Source organism: Carettochelys insculpta, chromosome 2 (genome assembly GCF_033958435.1).
Source record: "Carettochelys insculpta isolate YL-2023 chromosome 2, ASM3395843v1, whole genome shotgun sequence".
NCBI lineage: Eukaryota > Metazoa > Chordata > Testudines > Carettochelyidae > Carettochelys > Carettochelys insculpta.
In genome coordinates, this window is record NC_134138.1 from 70,510,455 (window position 1) to 70,522,521 (window position 12,067).

General features: G+C 38.4%; 1 protein-coding gene across 12 annotated transcripts in view; it reads left to right on the top strand.

Annotated features, from left to right (window-relative positions):
* ASPH (aspartate beta-hydroxylase) overlaps positions 1 to 12,067 on the top strand; it is a 196,066-nt gene that overhangs the window by 17,595 nt on the left and 166,404 nt on the right. For 7 of the 12 annotated variants that reach the window (XM_074987144.1, XM_074987139.1, XM_074987146.1 and 4 more), the window contains exons 2-3: positions 10,002 to 10,151; positions 10,644 to 10,688. In XM_074987144.1, coding sequence (XP_074843245.1) covers positions 10,002 to 10,151; positions 10,644 to 10,688 — 195 coding nt within the window. Of the gene's footprint in view, positions 1 to 5,385; positions 5,620 to 10,001; positions 10,152 to 10,643; positions 10,689 to 12,067 lie in introns of those variants that run through there. The other 5 variants (XM_074987142.1, XM_074987149.1, XM_074987141.1 and 2 more) reach the window with 3 other exon arrangements.

Below are 12,067 nucleotides of genomic sequence, written 5' to 3' on the forward strand. Positions count from 1 at the left end.
CCTGGATGGAAACTGGAGGCGTGTAGATAAGCATAGTGGTCTGTAGGTTTTTGGTATAGAGTGGTATTTATGTGACCATTGCTTATCTGCACAGTGGTGTCCAGGAAGTGGATCTCTTGTGTGGACTGGTCCAGGCTAAGGTTGATGGTGGGGTGGAAACTGTTGAAGTCACAGTGGAACTCTTCCCCTCGGTCGAGATGATGATGTCGTCATCAGTGTAGCACAGGTAGAGGAGGGGCTCTCAACTATGTTTCATTTTACAGTATAGAATGCAGTCATGGACTGTGTAGATGGCCATGATGCTGGAGGTTTCTGAAAGGAGTAGTCAAACTTGTCTTTTTATGATGCAGGATTTGCTTTGTTTTTTGTCTAAACATTGATTTACCTATTGAAGGTCAGTTTTCATCATTTCCTTTATGCAGCTATGCTTTCCCTCTATTCTTTTCATTTCCAATTTACTCTGGTCCATCTAGTCCTTGTTTATCCCTGCAAAAATAAGTTATGTTCATCAGAACCACAGACTGTACTGCTGGCATTTTGTTTTTGTGGGGGAGAGAGCAATTTTTTTTTGTTTGGTATGTGTTTTCCGTGACATACTCAAATACCTCAATAGGCATAGGAATTGGGTGAAGTGACTGGGACTAGCAAACAGCAGGCTAACCCTTTCTTTGAGTTCAGGAAACTCTCAGTTTATGTGTGATTTGGAGAAGAGGAGATATATCTTAGGTCGAAATGATCCCCTGCCTGTAGCTCTAAATCAAGATTGTCACATTACAGTGGACAATTGATTAGTACAGGGGTCAGCAATGCCTGACATGTGCCAAGAGTGGCACACAAGCCGATTTTCATTGGCATGTGAGGTGGGAGCTCAGCCCCACTCCTCTTCCCCCAGGCAGCTGGGAGCTTGCCTGTGGATTAACAAAAGACCAGCTAATGCTACCAACACCACCTAAACATTAAAGCTCTGTATCTTTATTTATTAATGAAGCTGTTGCAAGTAGGACTATTAGTGACTTTAAAAAGTATCAGCAGCACTTGGCCCATACATAGAGGTCAAAAGGTCAAATTTCGGCCACGCTTCTGAGAAGGATTGCTGACGCCTGGATTAGTACATTATTTATAGTAAGTATTTGAGTAAGAGTTAGGTATTTTTTTAATAACCTCAGTTGTAATTGAAAGATATTGATAATGATACAACACTTTCAGGATGATCAGAGCTTTACAGTGTCAGTCTAGCTAAGACTAGTAAAAGTATGACTAAGCGACAATTTTTTTATTTATATGTACAGAAAATAGCTGTAAAATAATATAATAACATATTGCAAAATAGCAGTCCAGCAGAGTTGGATCAAAGATTCAGAGTGAGGTCAAAACAGTGATAGAAACAGTAAGATTCAGAGACATTTTTATTTATTTTTTTAAGTTGAGGCAAAATACAGAGCCCACTAATAAAAAGCAGTTGGTATACCAAAGTATTCAATTATGGAGACTGGGTAGATGAAGTCTGTGTAAAAGTTGTCAGTTGCTTTAGTAACTTACTGAGTTGAGAACCATAAATCTCTGAAATTGCTCTTGAATCTGCTGTTCTTTTTCATAGAAAAGGGAAAATCTACTTTCAAGTCAGATGTGAGGAATGAGCTTTCTTGCATACTGCTGTTAGCCTGTCTAACTGGATGCTATTTGTCCTCCTTGTCTGCCATATTTGAACCCCCTGATTTAAGCTTGTATGATAGAGACTGAATGCTTTGTACAAAACCACATCATGCAGGAGTATGTAAAACAAAACAAAAAAATTGGTTATTTCAGAGTGAAGTCACTAACTCTTGCTAATGACTGCTTTGATAGTTTTTTTTTTTCACTGAGATACTTAACCTTAAGAAAAATAAATATGCACATACTGGTCCAAATCAGCGTAATTGATTTATGTATGGTTTTTTGTAGACTCAGTAATAAAAATAACACAGTTGTCTGTATTCTTTAAATTAAATTATAACAGAACTGGCAGGGACCGTGAGAGGTCATGGAGTCCAGTCCCCTGCCCTCTTGACAGGTCTGCCATCCCTAATGGATCTTTTATTTTTTTAAAAATCTAACCTGCTCCAGACCCTTGAATAGTGCCCCTGAAAGGCTGAGCTCACAACCCTGGCCTTACAAGGTTACTGTTCTAACCACTGAGCTATTCCCCATCCCCAATATTGTAATTTATTTATGTAGGTTTTTTTTGCAGACTCAGTAATAAAAATAGCATGCAGTTATCTGTATTCTTTGTTAGACCCAAACGGAATAGACACACAGGCCATGTCTACATTAGCAAGTCCTTTTGGAAAATCAGGCCCTCTTCTGAAAGAAGAAGTCCACACACAAAATGTACTCTTTCAAATTCCTTTCGAAAGAACATGCTTCTTCTGGAGGCCCTCTTTCTCTCCCAAGTGGGGAACAGCTTTTTTCTGAAAGAGTCCTTTGGAAAAGAGCATGTGCAGATGCTGTGGGAACTCTTTTTTTCTGACAGAGCATCCTCATGGTGCCAGATTTTTCGATCTCTGGGCCATTCTGTGGAAGGAGAAGAGTGGGGATGCTTTTTAGTGTGTGTGTGTGCTCTTTTGAAAGATCTTCTGGAAGATCATCTCTCCAAAGATCACTGTCGTATAGACGCAGACACAATGCTTTGCATGGTTTCTCTTTGTTGTTGCTTTTTTAAAAATGACTTCCTAGCCTGTCAGTCTGCTTCTATTAAAATATGTGCATATTCGTTAATATCCCTTTTCACAGCAACAGACTCACTAGCTGAGAGTCAATAAAAAGTGGTGTTTGTAATTTGTAATGTTTGTTTGGCCCTGGGAAGCCAGAGTAAATTAAGCCCTGTATGGGGAAGTTGGTTGGGAGGCAGCAGGCAATGGGGTAGTGGTGCTGGGGCCAGCCCTGCACTGTAGGATAGAGCTAGCTGGCTTATCGCTAGGCCTGCTGACTTGGAGGTCGGGGGGTAGAGCATGAGGGCTGGGGCAAAGCGGGCAGTTACCCCACAACTTGGCCATTCAAAGGGGCCTGCGGCTCCCAGCAGCTGTTACTACAGCAGCAGCAGTTGCCAGAGCCCCACATCCCTTTGACTCGCTGCCAGAACGCTGCATTGGGTATTCCTTGTGTGTCTGAGGGATGGGGAGTAGGGAGGGAAGGCACTGAGGGCTGGGGGCAACCACAATGCTACAGCGAAGCTGGAATCCTGCAACCCACCATACCTGTGGAGGCGGGGAATGCTCACTGGCTGCCAGCTCCTCTGGTATTTGTGGCTCTGCTTTTTTCTCTCTCTCTTCCCACCTGCAGCCACCCAAAATCTCTGCACAGGAGGTTGTGGCAGCATGAAAAACTCCTTGAAGCCACATTTAAGAACTGCTAATGTAGTGTATCCTAATACTTGTCAGAACAGCAGCATTGCAAGTATCCACTATCCACATGTAACAGACGATTCATATTAACTATTTTAACTGGCTCCCATTATGTGGCCAATATCTCAGCTATTTCTGCTGTCTTTTCCCTATTTGAATTTTCTTATCTTATTGTACTTGAATCACATGTTGCATTCACTGAGCAATGCCAAGTTACAATGGATGCAAAGTTCTTAAAATTTTATGCCTTTTTTTAAAAAAAAAATTTTTAAACATTTTTTTTAAAATTTAAAAAAAAGGAATTTAAAAAAAAAAAGGAAAAGCTTTGAAAAAATTTAGTGGACGACCTGATTTTAAAACTAGTTGCCTATGGTTTCTCTTCAAATGTGCAAAAACCGTTTTTGTGAATTACTTTAATCATTTCACAAACAGTATCCCATTAACCCCTTATTTTTTTCTCTAGTGTTGTGAATTATTAATTAATTATTAATACTGTATGTACTGTTTCCATAAAGCTACATCCCCGGCTATGGTATAGGACAGGGGTTGGCTAACCTGTGGCTCTTAAGCCACATAAGGCTCTTTGAGTGAAGAAATGCAGCTCCTTCTGTGAGCTTCATGCTGGGTGTACTTATTACTGCTCTGTGCACGTGCCCCCTGCTTGGAGGGAGAAGTGTGTGGTGGTGGTGGCAGCTCCAGTTAGTTGCCCGCATTGGGCTGGGTTGAGAGAGGAGCTGGGGGTGCTTGGCTCTGGAGGAAGGGAGGGGAATTGGGTTAGAGCTGGGGGCTGGGGGGTTCCTGGCTCTGACATTGAGCCATGTATCATATTTATTTTTATTTTATCTCTCTATATCTATTATATATCTATAGAGAGATAGATATATGGGGCTCTTTACACTCGATCCACACTTCACACTCTCTCCACAGCTATTTTGGTTCTTCGACTCTAATAGGTTGACTACCCCTGGTATAGGCTCACTAATCAACTGCTCACTATGCCGCTGCTGTTGGTAAATTGCTTGTTCTTATTTTCTCAGCATGAAACAAGCATAGTGACCTAAAGAGAGTGAAGAAAAGAGAGCTTCTGAGCTTGAAAGGCATTGAGGCTGAAATATGTGCAATGTAGCATTGTCACAGTGATTTAATTTTTCTATTGGAGCACGACTGTGCATACTGATCACCACTAAACTGGTTTAATTTTAAGTGGCAATGGTCAAGGACAGGTTTTCAGAACTTAAAAGGAGTGGAAGGATACCCCTGTACGTTTCATTGTTTTAGAAATGTTTAGCAGACCAATGCTCAGACCACTGAGCTGTCCCTCCCTGGCTACTATTGGGAAAATCAATTTGGCTTCTGTAGAAAAATGCTCTTTTAATAAGTAAACTTCTTTGTATTTATGCTGCTGAGTTTGAGAAGTCAATTCGTGACTGAGAAGTCAGTATTCATTCGTTTTTGATGATGCAAAATGACCAGTAGCCCTGACCCAATTTGAGTTGCTGGAGGTGAAATTGAGGTGCAGTTGTGTAAAGAGCAAATAGATCTGTAAGTTACTCAGTGAACATGTATAAACTAATTCCTGCAAGTTCTTGGTAGAACAAGAGTCACATTTTAGGAGATTTTTCATTTGGAGTTACTTAGTTGCGTTTTATCATTACTGTGGACAGTAACAAGTTTCAAATTCACTTGCTCAGGACAAAGTTGAGTGGGTGTTTGCCAACAGAAAGCAAGTTTCCTGGGTGAAAGCTAGCTATAAAAATGCTATATAGACAAACTCTGGGTCCAGATTTTTGTTTTAATTTGTGCTGCTGGAATTAATGCCCTTAGAGAGGCATGACTTACAAAAAATACAGCTGCAGTTTGTTCTGGTTCATTCCCTTGGTATGTTTGGTGTTCAGGGATTAAAGGGAGGAAGAAAGGACCCCACTATCCAGAATGCCTTGTGAAAAGGAGGCGGGGGTGGTACATTTGATTGCTGTCAGCACTGGACTGCCATATGAGTGTTTAAAAGCCTGTAGCTTGTGAATATGATTACTCTAAAAATAGCTTTGGAGAAGAGTTTGCAGTCAGATTCAGTTTCAGGTTCTAGCTGAGTTAGCTTTATTAAACTCTTCTTGCCACCCTCTCAAGATTAGAATGAGGGTAACTCATTCCTTGTTCTTCTGTGGATGTTGATTTTGGACTCCAGTTCACTTATTTTATCTATGGATAAAGGATACTAATGCCATGGCTGAAGATTCAGGTATAATTCTAACCTTTGGCAGAAACAAGCTGACTAACAAACAAAAATGCATAATTGCGCTTTACTTGTGTCTTTTGTGTTTAGTTGGATAACCACCTTGTTGTGGAATGTGGGTATTTTTTTTATTTTACTATTTTGCTCTAAATCAAAAACTGGATTTATTTTTGCTATTTAAATGAATCCAAAATTAGAGATCTTCCCCCCTTCCACCCCAGATTTTATGGCAGGAGGTCAGTCATACCCAACATAGTTTCTTTTTAGCATAATATTCCTATTACAATGGGAGGCATTCTTTTTGTACATGGTAAGGTTTCATTTGAGCTTGCTATTTACTTTTTTATGTAGAACAATTTTCTGAACATGAGAAGAAACCTAAGTGAATGAATTTGTTCCTGCGTAATCTATTTGGTAGAAACCAGTCATATCCAGTATTTTAATGTTTTTGTTCCTGAGGAGTATTATGCAGTTCAAGACTTTTATGGTGTCTGTATGAAGACATATGGCAGGGTAAGCAAAGGCTTACCAGATATGGAAACTGACCTACTTTCTACATGGCTGATAATATGTGCAGAGAAATGGCTTTAGAGTTGAATTAACTCCCTGGAAAGGGTTTACATCCAGAGCCATTATTCCCTAATGGATTGGCTAGATTTTATCTCTGACTCTGTATTTGTATATTTGCCTCTGCAGATGATAAATTCTTCACCATAAGATTCACTCAACATTTGCTTGTGAAGAAAAATTGTTGCAACTTAGCATGGATCTGATTTGTTTTGAGTGCTTGAAGTACCCAGAGGTTGGGAGTCAAAGACTGTAGATAGAAGGTGCACTTACAACACGTTTATATTTTAGGATCTGATTCTGCAAAGCTTAGATAAAACAGTTCTCTAGAAGTTGAAGTTTGCAGCTGTAATATTTGGTTACTTATTCAATAAAAAACTGTATTTTTTAGATGTACTCTCTGTTGCTCTGTGTTATTCAGTCCTTTGACAAATGGTGCTAAATAAGATGCCACGAGAGAAAAGAGTAATAAAAAAAGTTACAGTAAAATAGAATCATACTGTATTTGCTTATGCAATTACAGTTTTTTAATAATAGGTCATATGATCTTTGTGACAGACTGCTTTAAAACACCCATTTAATATAAACTGTTTTTATTAAATGTAATTGGAATTGTATAATTATAAGACTTGTATATAGAACATCCAGCTAAACAGGTAAGAGAGGATGGATAGTGGTTTAGCTTATAAAATAGCATGTTCATCTATACTTTTGCTAAATATTCAGAAACGCTTAGCTGGAAACTTTTTTTTTTCCCCCCATAAATCCTTAATTTTTGTATGTGATTTGTAGTAATTGCTGACTATATTACTACTTGTTTACATTTGCCTGCAACCTTCCCTTGCAAATTTAACTCATTAATTGCTAATATGTTGAATTCCAATGTCTTTTTTCCTAAAGATTATTGGAAACACTATAGTAGGGGAATGTTGTGGTTAGAAATTTAAGAAACAGAATCCTACACTTGAAATTTGTGCATATAAGATCAATATTAAATTGAATTGCAATTGAATTTCAGTTCCTAGAAGCACAACTGAGCTGAGACAGCAATTTTTGCAACTGTCTGGACTCTGCATATAAAACAATGAATATGGTAGGGTTGCCTTAGTATACCTATAATCCTGAAAAAAATGCAGGACTGGAAGTCTTTGTGCACTTTTTTCCCTCTCCCTCCCCATTCCTCTCACATGTAAGACAGCTAAATAGGCCACAACTGTCTCTACTTCCTCTAAACTCTCTGGGCTAATTCCATTTTTTGGGAACCTTTGAAAAGCACTAACTCATGTAAGTTTCTATATTGTTTGATGTAAATATCTTTTTGTAAAGTATTACTCCAGTGAGGTAGAAGTGTTTTGTGCATTAAAATAATCACTAATTCCTTTTCCTTCTTGTTAATAATATTGGCAGGCTCCTCTCACTTGTGAGAAAATCCAGGGGAAAAACTTAATTTGATTCTGTTTTTATTAATTTTATTTGTTTATACTATTGTGTGTGTTCTTGTAGCTGAATTTGTCCATTGCAATTTTAAATGTAATGTCTCCCAGAACGTCTTGAAGATTTAATGTATTTCGTAAATACACAAAGAATACTGGTGAATTCTGTGCTTGATGAGGACCATAGCTCAGAAGATGAATGAGAGCTGTTGATTCAGATGATAATTTTTCTGAAGCTGACCTTGGGGAATCTTCTGACTGTCTTCTTTTCCCCAGAAAAAGGAAACTTTGCTTAGGGCATGTCAACACTTGCCATGTAAAGTGAGAAAAGTCCTTTTTCTCACAAAAACTGTGGGAGTGTCTACACTTGCCAATGACTTTTAGTGGTGACACTCAGAAATTTCACTGCAAAAAAAAAAAGACCTCCATGAGAGGCATATAGCTCTTACAGGTGATGCTTTTATAACGATGGGCAAGTGGAAGACGTGTACAGAGCTTTTAGCCTATTCATGATATTCCACAGTATAGTTAGGTGATCACTGTAGCCAGCACCTCTGTTGCTCTGATGCCAGAGGGAAATTGGTCCCTCCTCCCATAAAGCCTTGGGAACTTTGAAACTCCTCGTCTGATTTTTGTGCCAATAATAGTTGGCTAGGTACACAGCAGGCCGTAAAGTACCCTTTGAAAACGATTGTAAGCAGGGGAGAAATATTGGTGCTATGAGTCCCATTTCTTATTCTGGTATGAACTTCCTTTAATGCAGGGCAGATTTTAGTTTTACAGTTTAGGGTGGTAAGTTATGTACATAATATACTTCATTTTTAACAAAAGGCTTTAGAAATTTTCAGCAAATGGGTAAATTTATGCTGCTGCCATTCGTTTGTCTCATCCTTTTTGATCAGTAGAGAGGGGGACAACAAGGTGGCTGAGTTCCAGATCAAAACCTGTAATGTGTTGTAGAATTTGAGCTGTCTACATAAGTGACAGTGGGGTGCTATTTTTTTTTAAATTAAGTTAACTCTTTCAATTCATCTTAAGTAGACTGAAAATCCCCTTTAAACTAATGTATGTCTCATTTAATCTCTCAAGTCTTTGATCTGGTAATGTGCTTTGACTTTAGCAGAGCTTTTGATATCTTCCACAGTATCCTTGCCAGCAGGTTAAAGTAGTATGTATTGGATAAATCTGAGTGTAAGGTGGCTAGAAAGCTGGTTAGATAGTCAGGCTCAATGGGCAGTAGTCAACAGCTCTTTGGTTAGTGGACTGTATCAAGCAGAGTATCCCAAGGGTGGTTTCTGGGGTCATTTTTGATCAACGTTTTTTAATAATGACCTGGATGAGGGGATGGATTGCACTTTCAGCAAATTTGTGGACAACAGTAAATTAGGGGGAGAAATTGATATGCTGGAAGGTAGGGTAGGACCCAGAGAGATCCTAATTGTCAAATTGGTTTGGAAGAAATCTGGCAAACTTCAGTAAGGACAAGTGCAGACAAGCGTAAGGACAAGTTGTGTTGGGAGAGGCCTAGGTTGGATATTAGGGGAAAAAAAAAACCTATTTAGGTAGGAAAGGGGTAAAGCTCTGGAATGGGTTAACTAGAGAGGTGGTAGAATCTCCTTCCCTAGAAAACTGAGAGACCTGGCATGACACAGCCCTGGCTGGGATGATTTAGTTGGGATTGTTCCTGCTTTGAGCAGGGGATTGGGCTTAATGACCTTCTGAGGTCTCTCCCAACCCTATGATTCTATGATCTTGTCATGTTGATAGGAACATAGAAATAACACAACCAATTTAAACAACCTAAAAGGAGTTAAACTGTGTACATGCTAGTGTTAAGGAGGTGAGTGTTCAATCAAGTTAGCTTCATTTAAAAAAAAACAAAAACCTATCACTTTATGCCTTCATATGGATGTCTGTTACAGTTACTTTTATTAACAAAGGGGATACTAGTGAAGGTAACTTAAACCTGGTCTGAAACTTACATTGATCTGAAACTTAGGTCAACCTATCCATGTCCCTTGGAGTTAAGATGATCTAAGCCCTGCTAATGGTCCTAGAGAACTGCTAGGTTGACAGTTTTTCTGTCAGTTGAGCTACTGCCTTTCCAGAGGGTGGTCTTACTACAGTGATGCAGAAAAAACATTTCTGTTGCTGTCATAAATGTCTATATTGTAAGGCTACAGTGGCATAGCTGCAGCTTGTTCCTCTGTGGTGCTTGTAGTGTAGATAGCCTTACAAAGGTTTATTGAGCACTTGGTAGTACTGAAACATTATTCTATCATGCTAAAATACTGTGTTTGCACAGGCTGCATGTTTTTACATGCTTGTATAACAAAACCGTATACCTTATAATAGTAATTCAGTTTCCTTATTTACACTCTTTCACAGAAACAAAGCATGGAGGAAACAGGAATGGGAAGAAAGAAGGCCTGTCAGGAAGCTCATTTTTCACCTGGTTTATGGTAATAGCATTGCTGGGAGTTTGGACCTCAGTAGCAGTTGTTTGGTTTGAACTAGTAGATTATGAAGAAGTTCTAGGTAAGAATTTTCATATCTTAATGTGTTGGGTTTAGTACATCAAAAATGTGCTACCTTTATCTTCATTCATTCAGTAGAAGCATTTTCTGATTTCAGGAAGAAAAACTGAAGATTTAATCTTGCCTTCAGCTAGAACAGAGCATAAAACCAATTTGCAAATTAACTACTATACATATATTTGTATGTCTACTATTTTACAAAATAAATACATCATCGAACACCTGATATTGTAGAATGTATATTGTGCTTTGTGTATTGTGTTTAAAATTCATAGCTCTAATGGAACTTTGTTTGTTAGGAGCTAAGAAATCTGTCCAACATTCAACTGATATTACACACATAGATGCTTTGTTAGTTTATCCTTAACTTTTTGTGCGTGAATCTAGGAGGATATTAAACTTGAACTGTAAGGCAGGACAAGCATCTGATTTAAAATCTGGTCAGGGTCCGATGATGCAAATAATGGTTTTTGTATTTTTACCATGCATGCAGCCAAAGCAAAGGACTTCCGTTATAACTTGTCAGAGGTACTTCAAGGTAGGCTATTGGGAAACAAAATTTCTTTCACTGTCCCTGGGATTAAAATCACAGTCTGTTTTACTCGTTAACTTTTCTGGTAAAAGTTTCCGTTCCTTCAGTCTTCATTCAGATGAAAGAATGTGGGCATATATTATTTCTGACTTTTCTTCCTGTTCTTGTAGAAAATGCGGTGGTTCTTTGTTAGCTGAATGTTACAGAATTTTTAACTATGTAGTTTAACCTGAAAAGTAACAGCAATAAATTAGATTTCATTGTTGCAACAGAATGGTGATGCTTTACTTACTGTCTACTCTGAACCTGTTGCTGGAATTTGGCTTCAACCACATTATCTTATTTTTTAAACTGTAGTTTAATTTGTTTAAATATTTTTGTAGGATTTGTGGAGAACAGGAAAATAGTGGTTCACGTGTTTTTGTAGAAATTTTACAGCTGCATTAGTTGTTGGGGACTGTTGTTTTCTCCAGGAAAAAGCAATGGCATGCTCACAACAAACTGTAAGAATCTCTACATTTCATAGCTGTTCCCCATGATCTTATAGCATTCAGCTTCAGGCTTGAGTTTTCCCATGACACTGATGATATATCTAAGATAAGATTGCCAGATGTCCTGCACTGTGCGGGACAGTCCTGAATTTTCAAGACAAGTCCCGCATACCGTATTTAAACAGAAATGTGCCAGGGGGCATTTTTGCGTAAATGCGGGATGCAGGGCTTGTCATGGAAATTCCCTGCCCTGGCTAGGGTTCCTGCTGCTGGGGGTGCCTGTCTCACATAACTTTTCCAAAAATCTGGCAACCCTAATTGAAAACTAATTAAAATATTAAATGACATGCTAATTCATTTGTTGATCCCAGGACACCTCTACTTTTAGATGACATAATTTTAGATTTCCTTTCTATTTTCTAGAAGAGACTACATTTTTCTGAGTGTTAACTGAGTGGCCATGAGAGCTGCTGTGGCTGAAATAAAGGAGGGGAAAAAAAAAAAACTTCTAATGTTTTGATCATGTATAAATCCTGATTAGATTTTAATGAATAAGACAGCTACCATTTATGATGTGTTGCTTTTGCTTACCCCATGTATACCATGACTCATGACTAGTAATGGTAATATACACTAGAAGAGAAGTTTACTGTAGCTAAGAAACTAATGTAGCTATTGGTGAAATGTCTGAATTCTTGTATATTTTCTGAGGTATAAGGCTGGTTCTATTCCACTAACCCAGGGGTCTGCAACCAATGGCTTTGGAGCCACATATGCACTTTAAAGGGCTTCTTTGTGGTTCCTAATATTGTAATTTCAAAGTAATAACAAAAAAAAAGCTCCTGATTATTTTTGCTATTTCGGTGAACACCTAAAAGCCCAACAATGAACAGC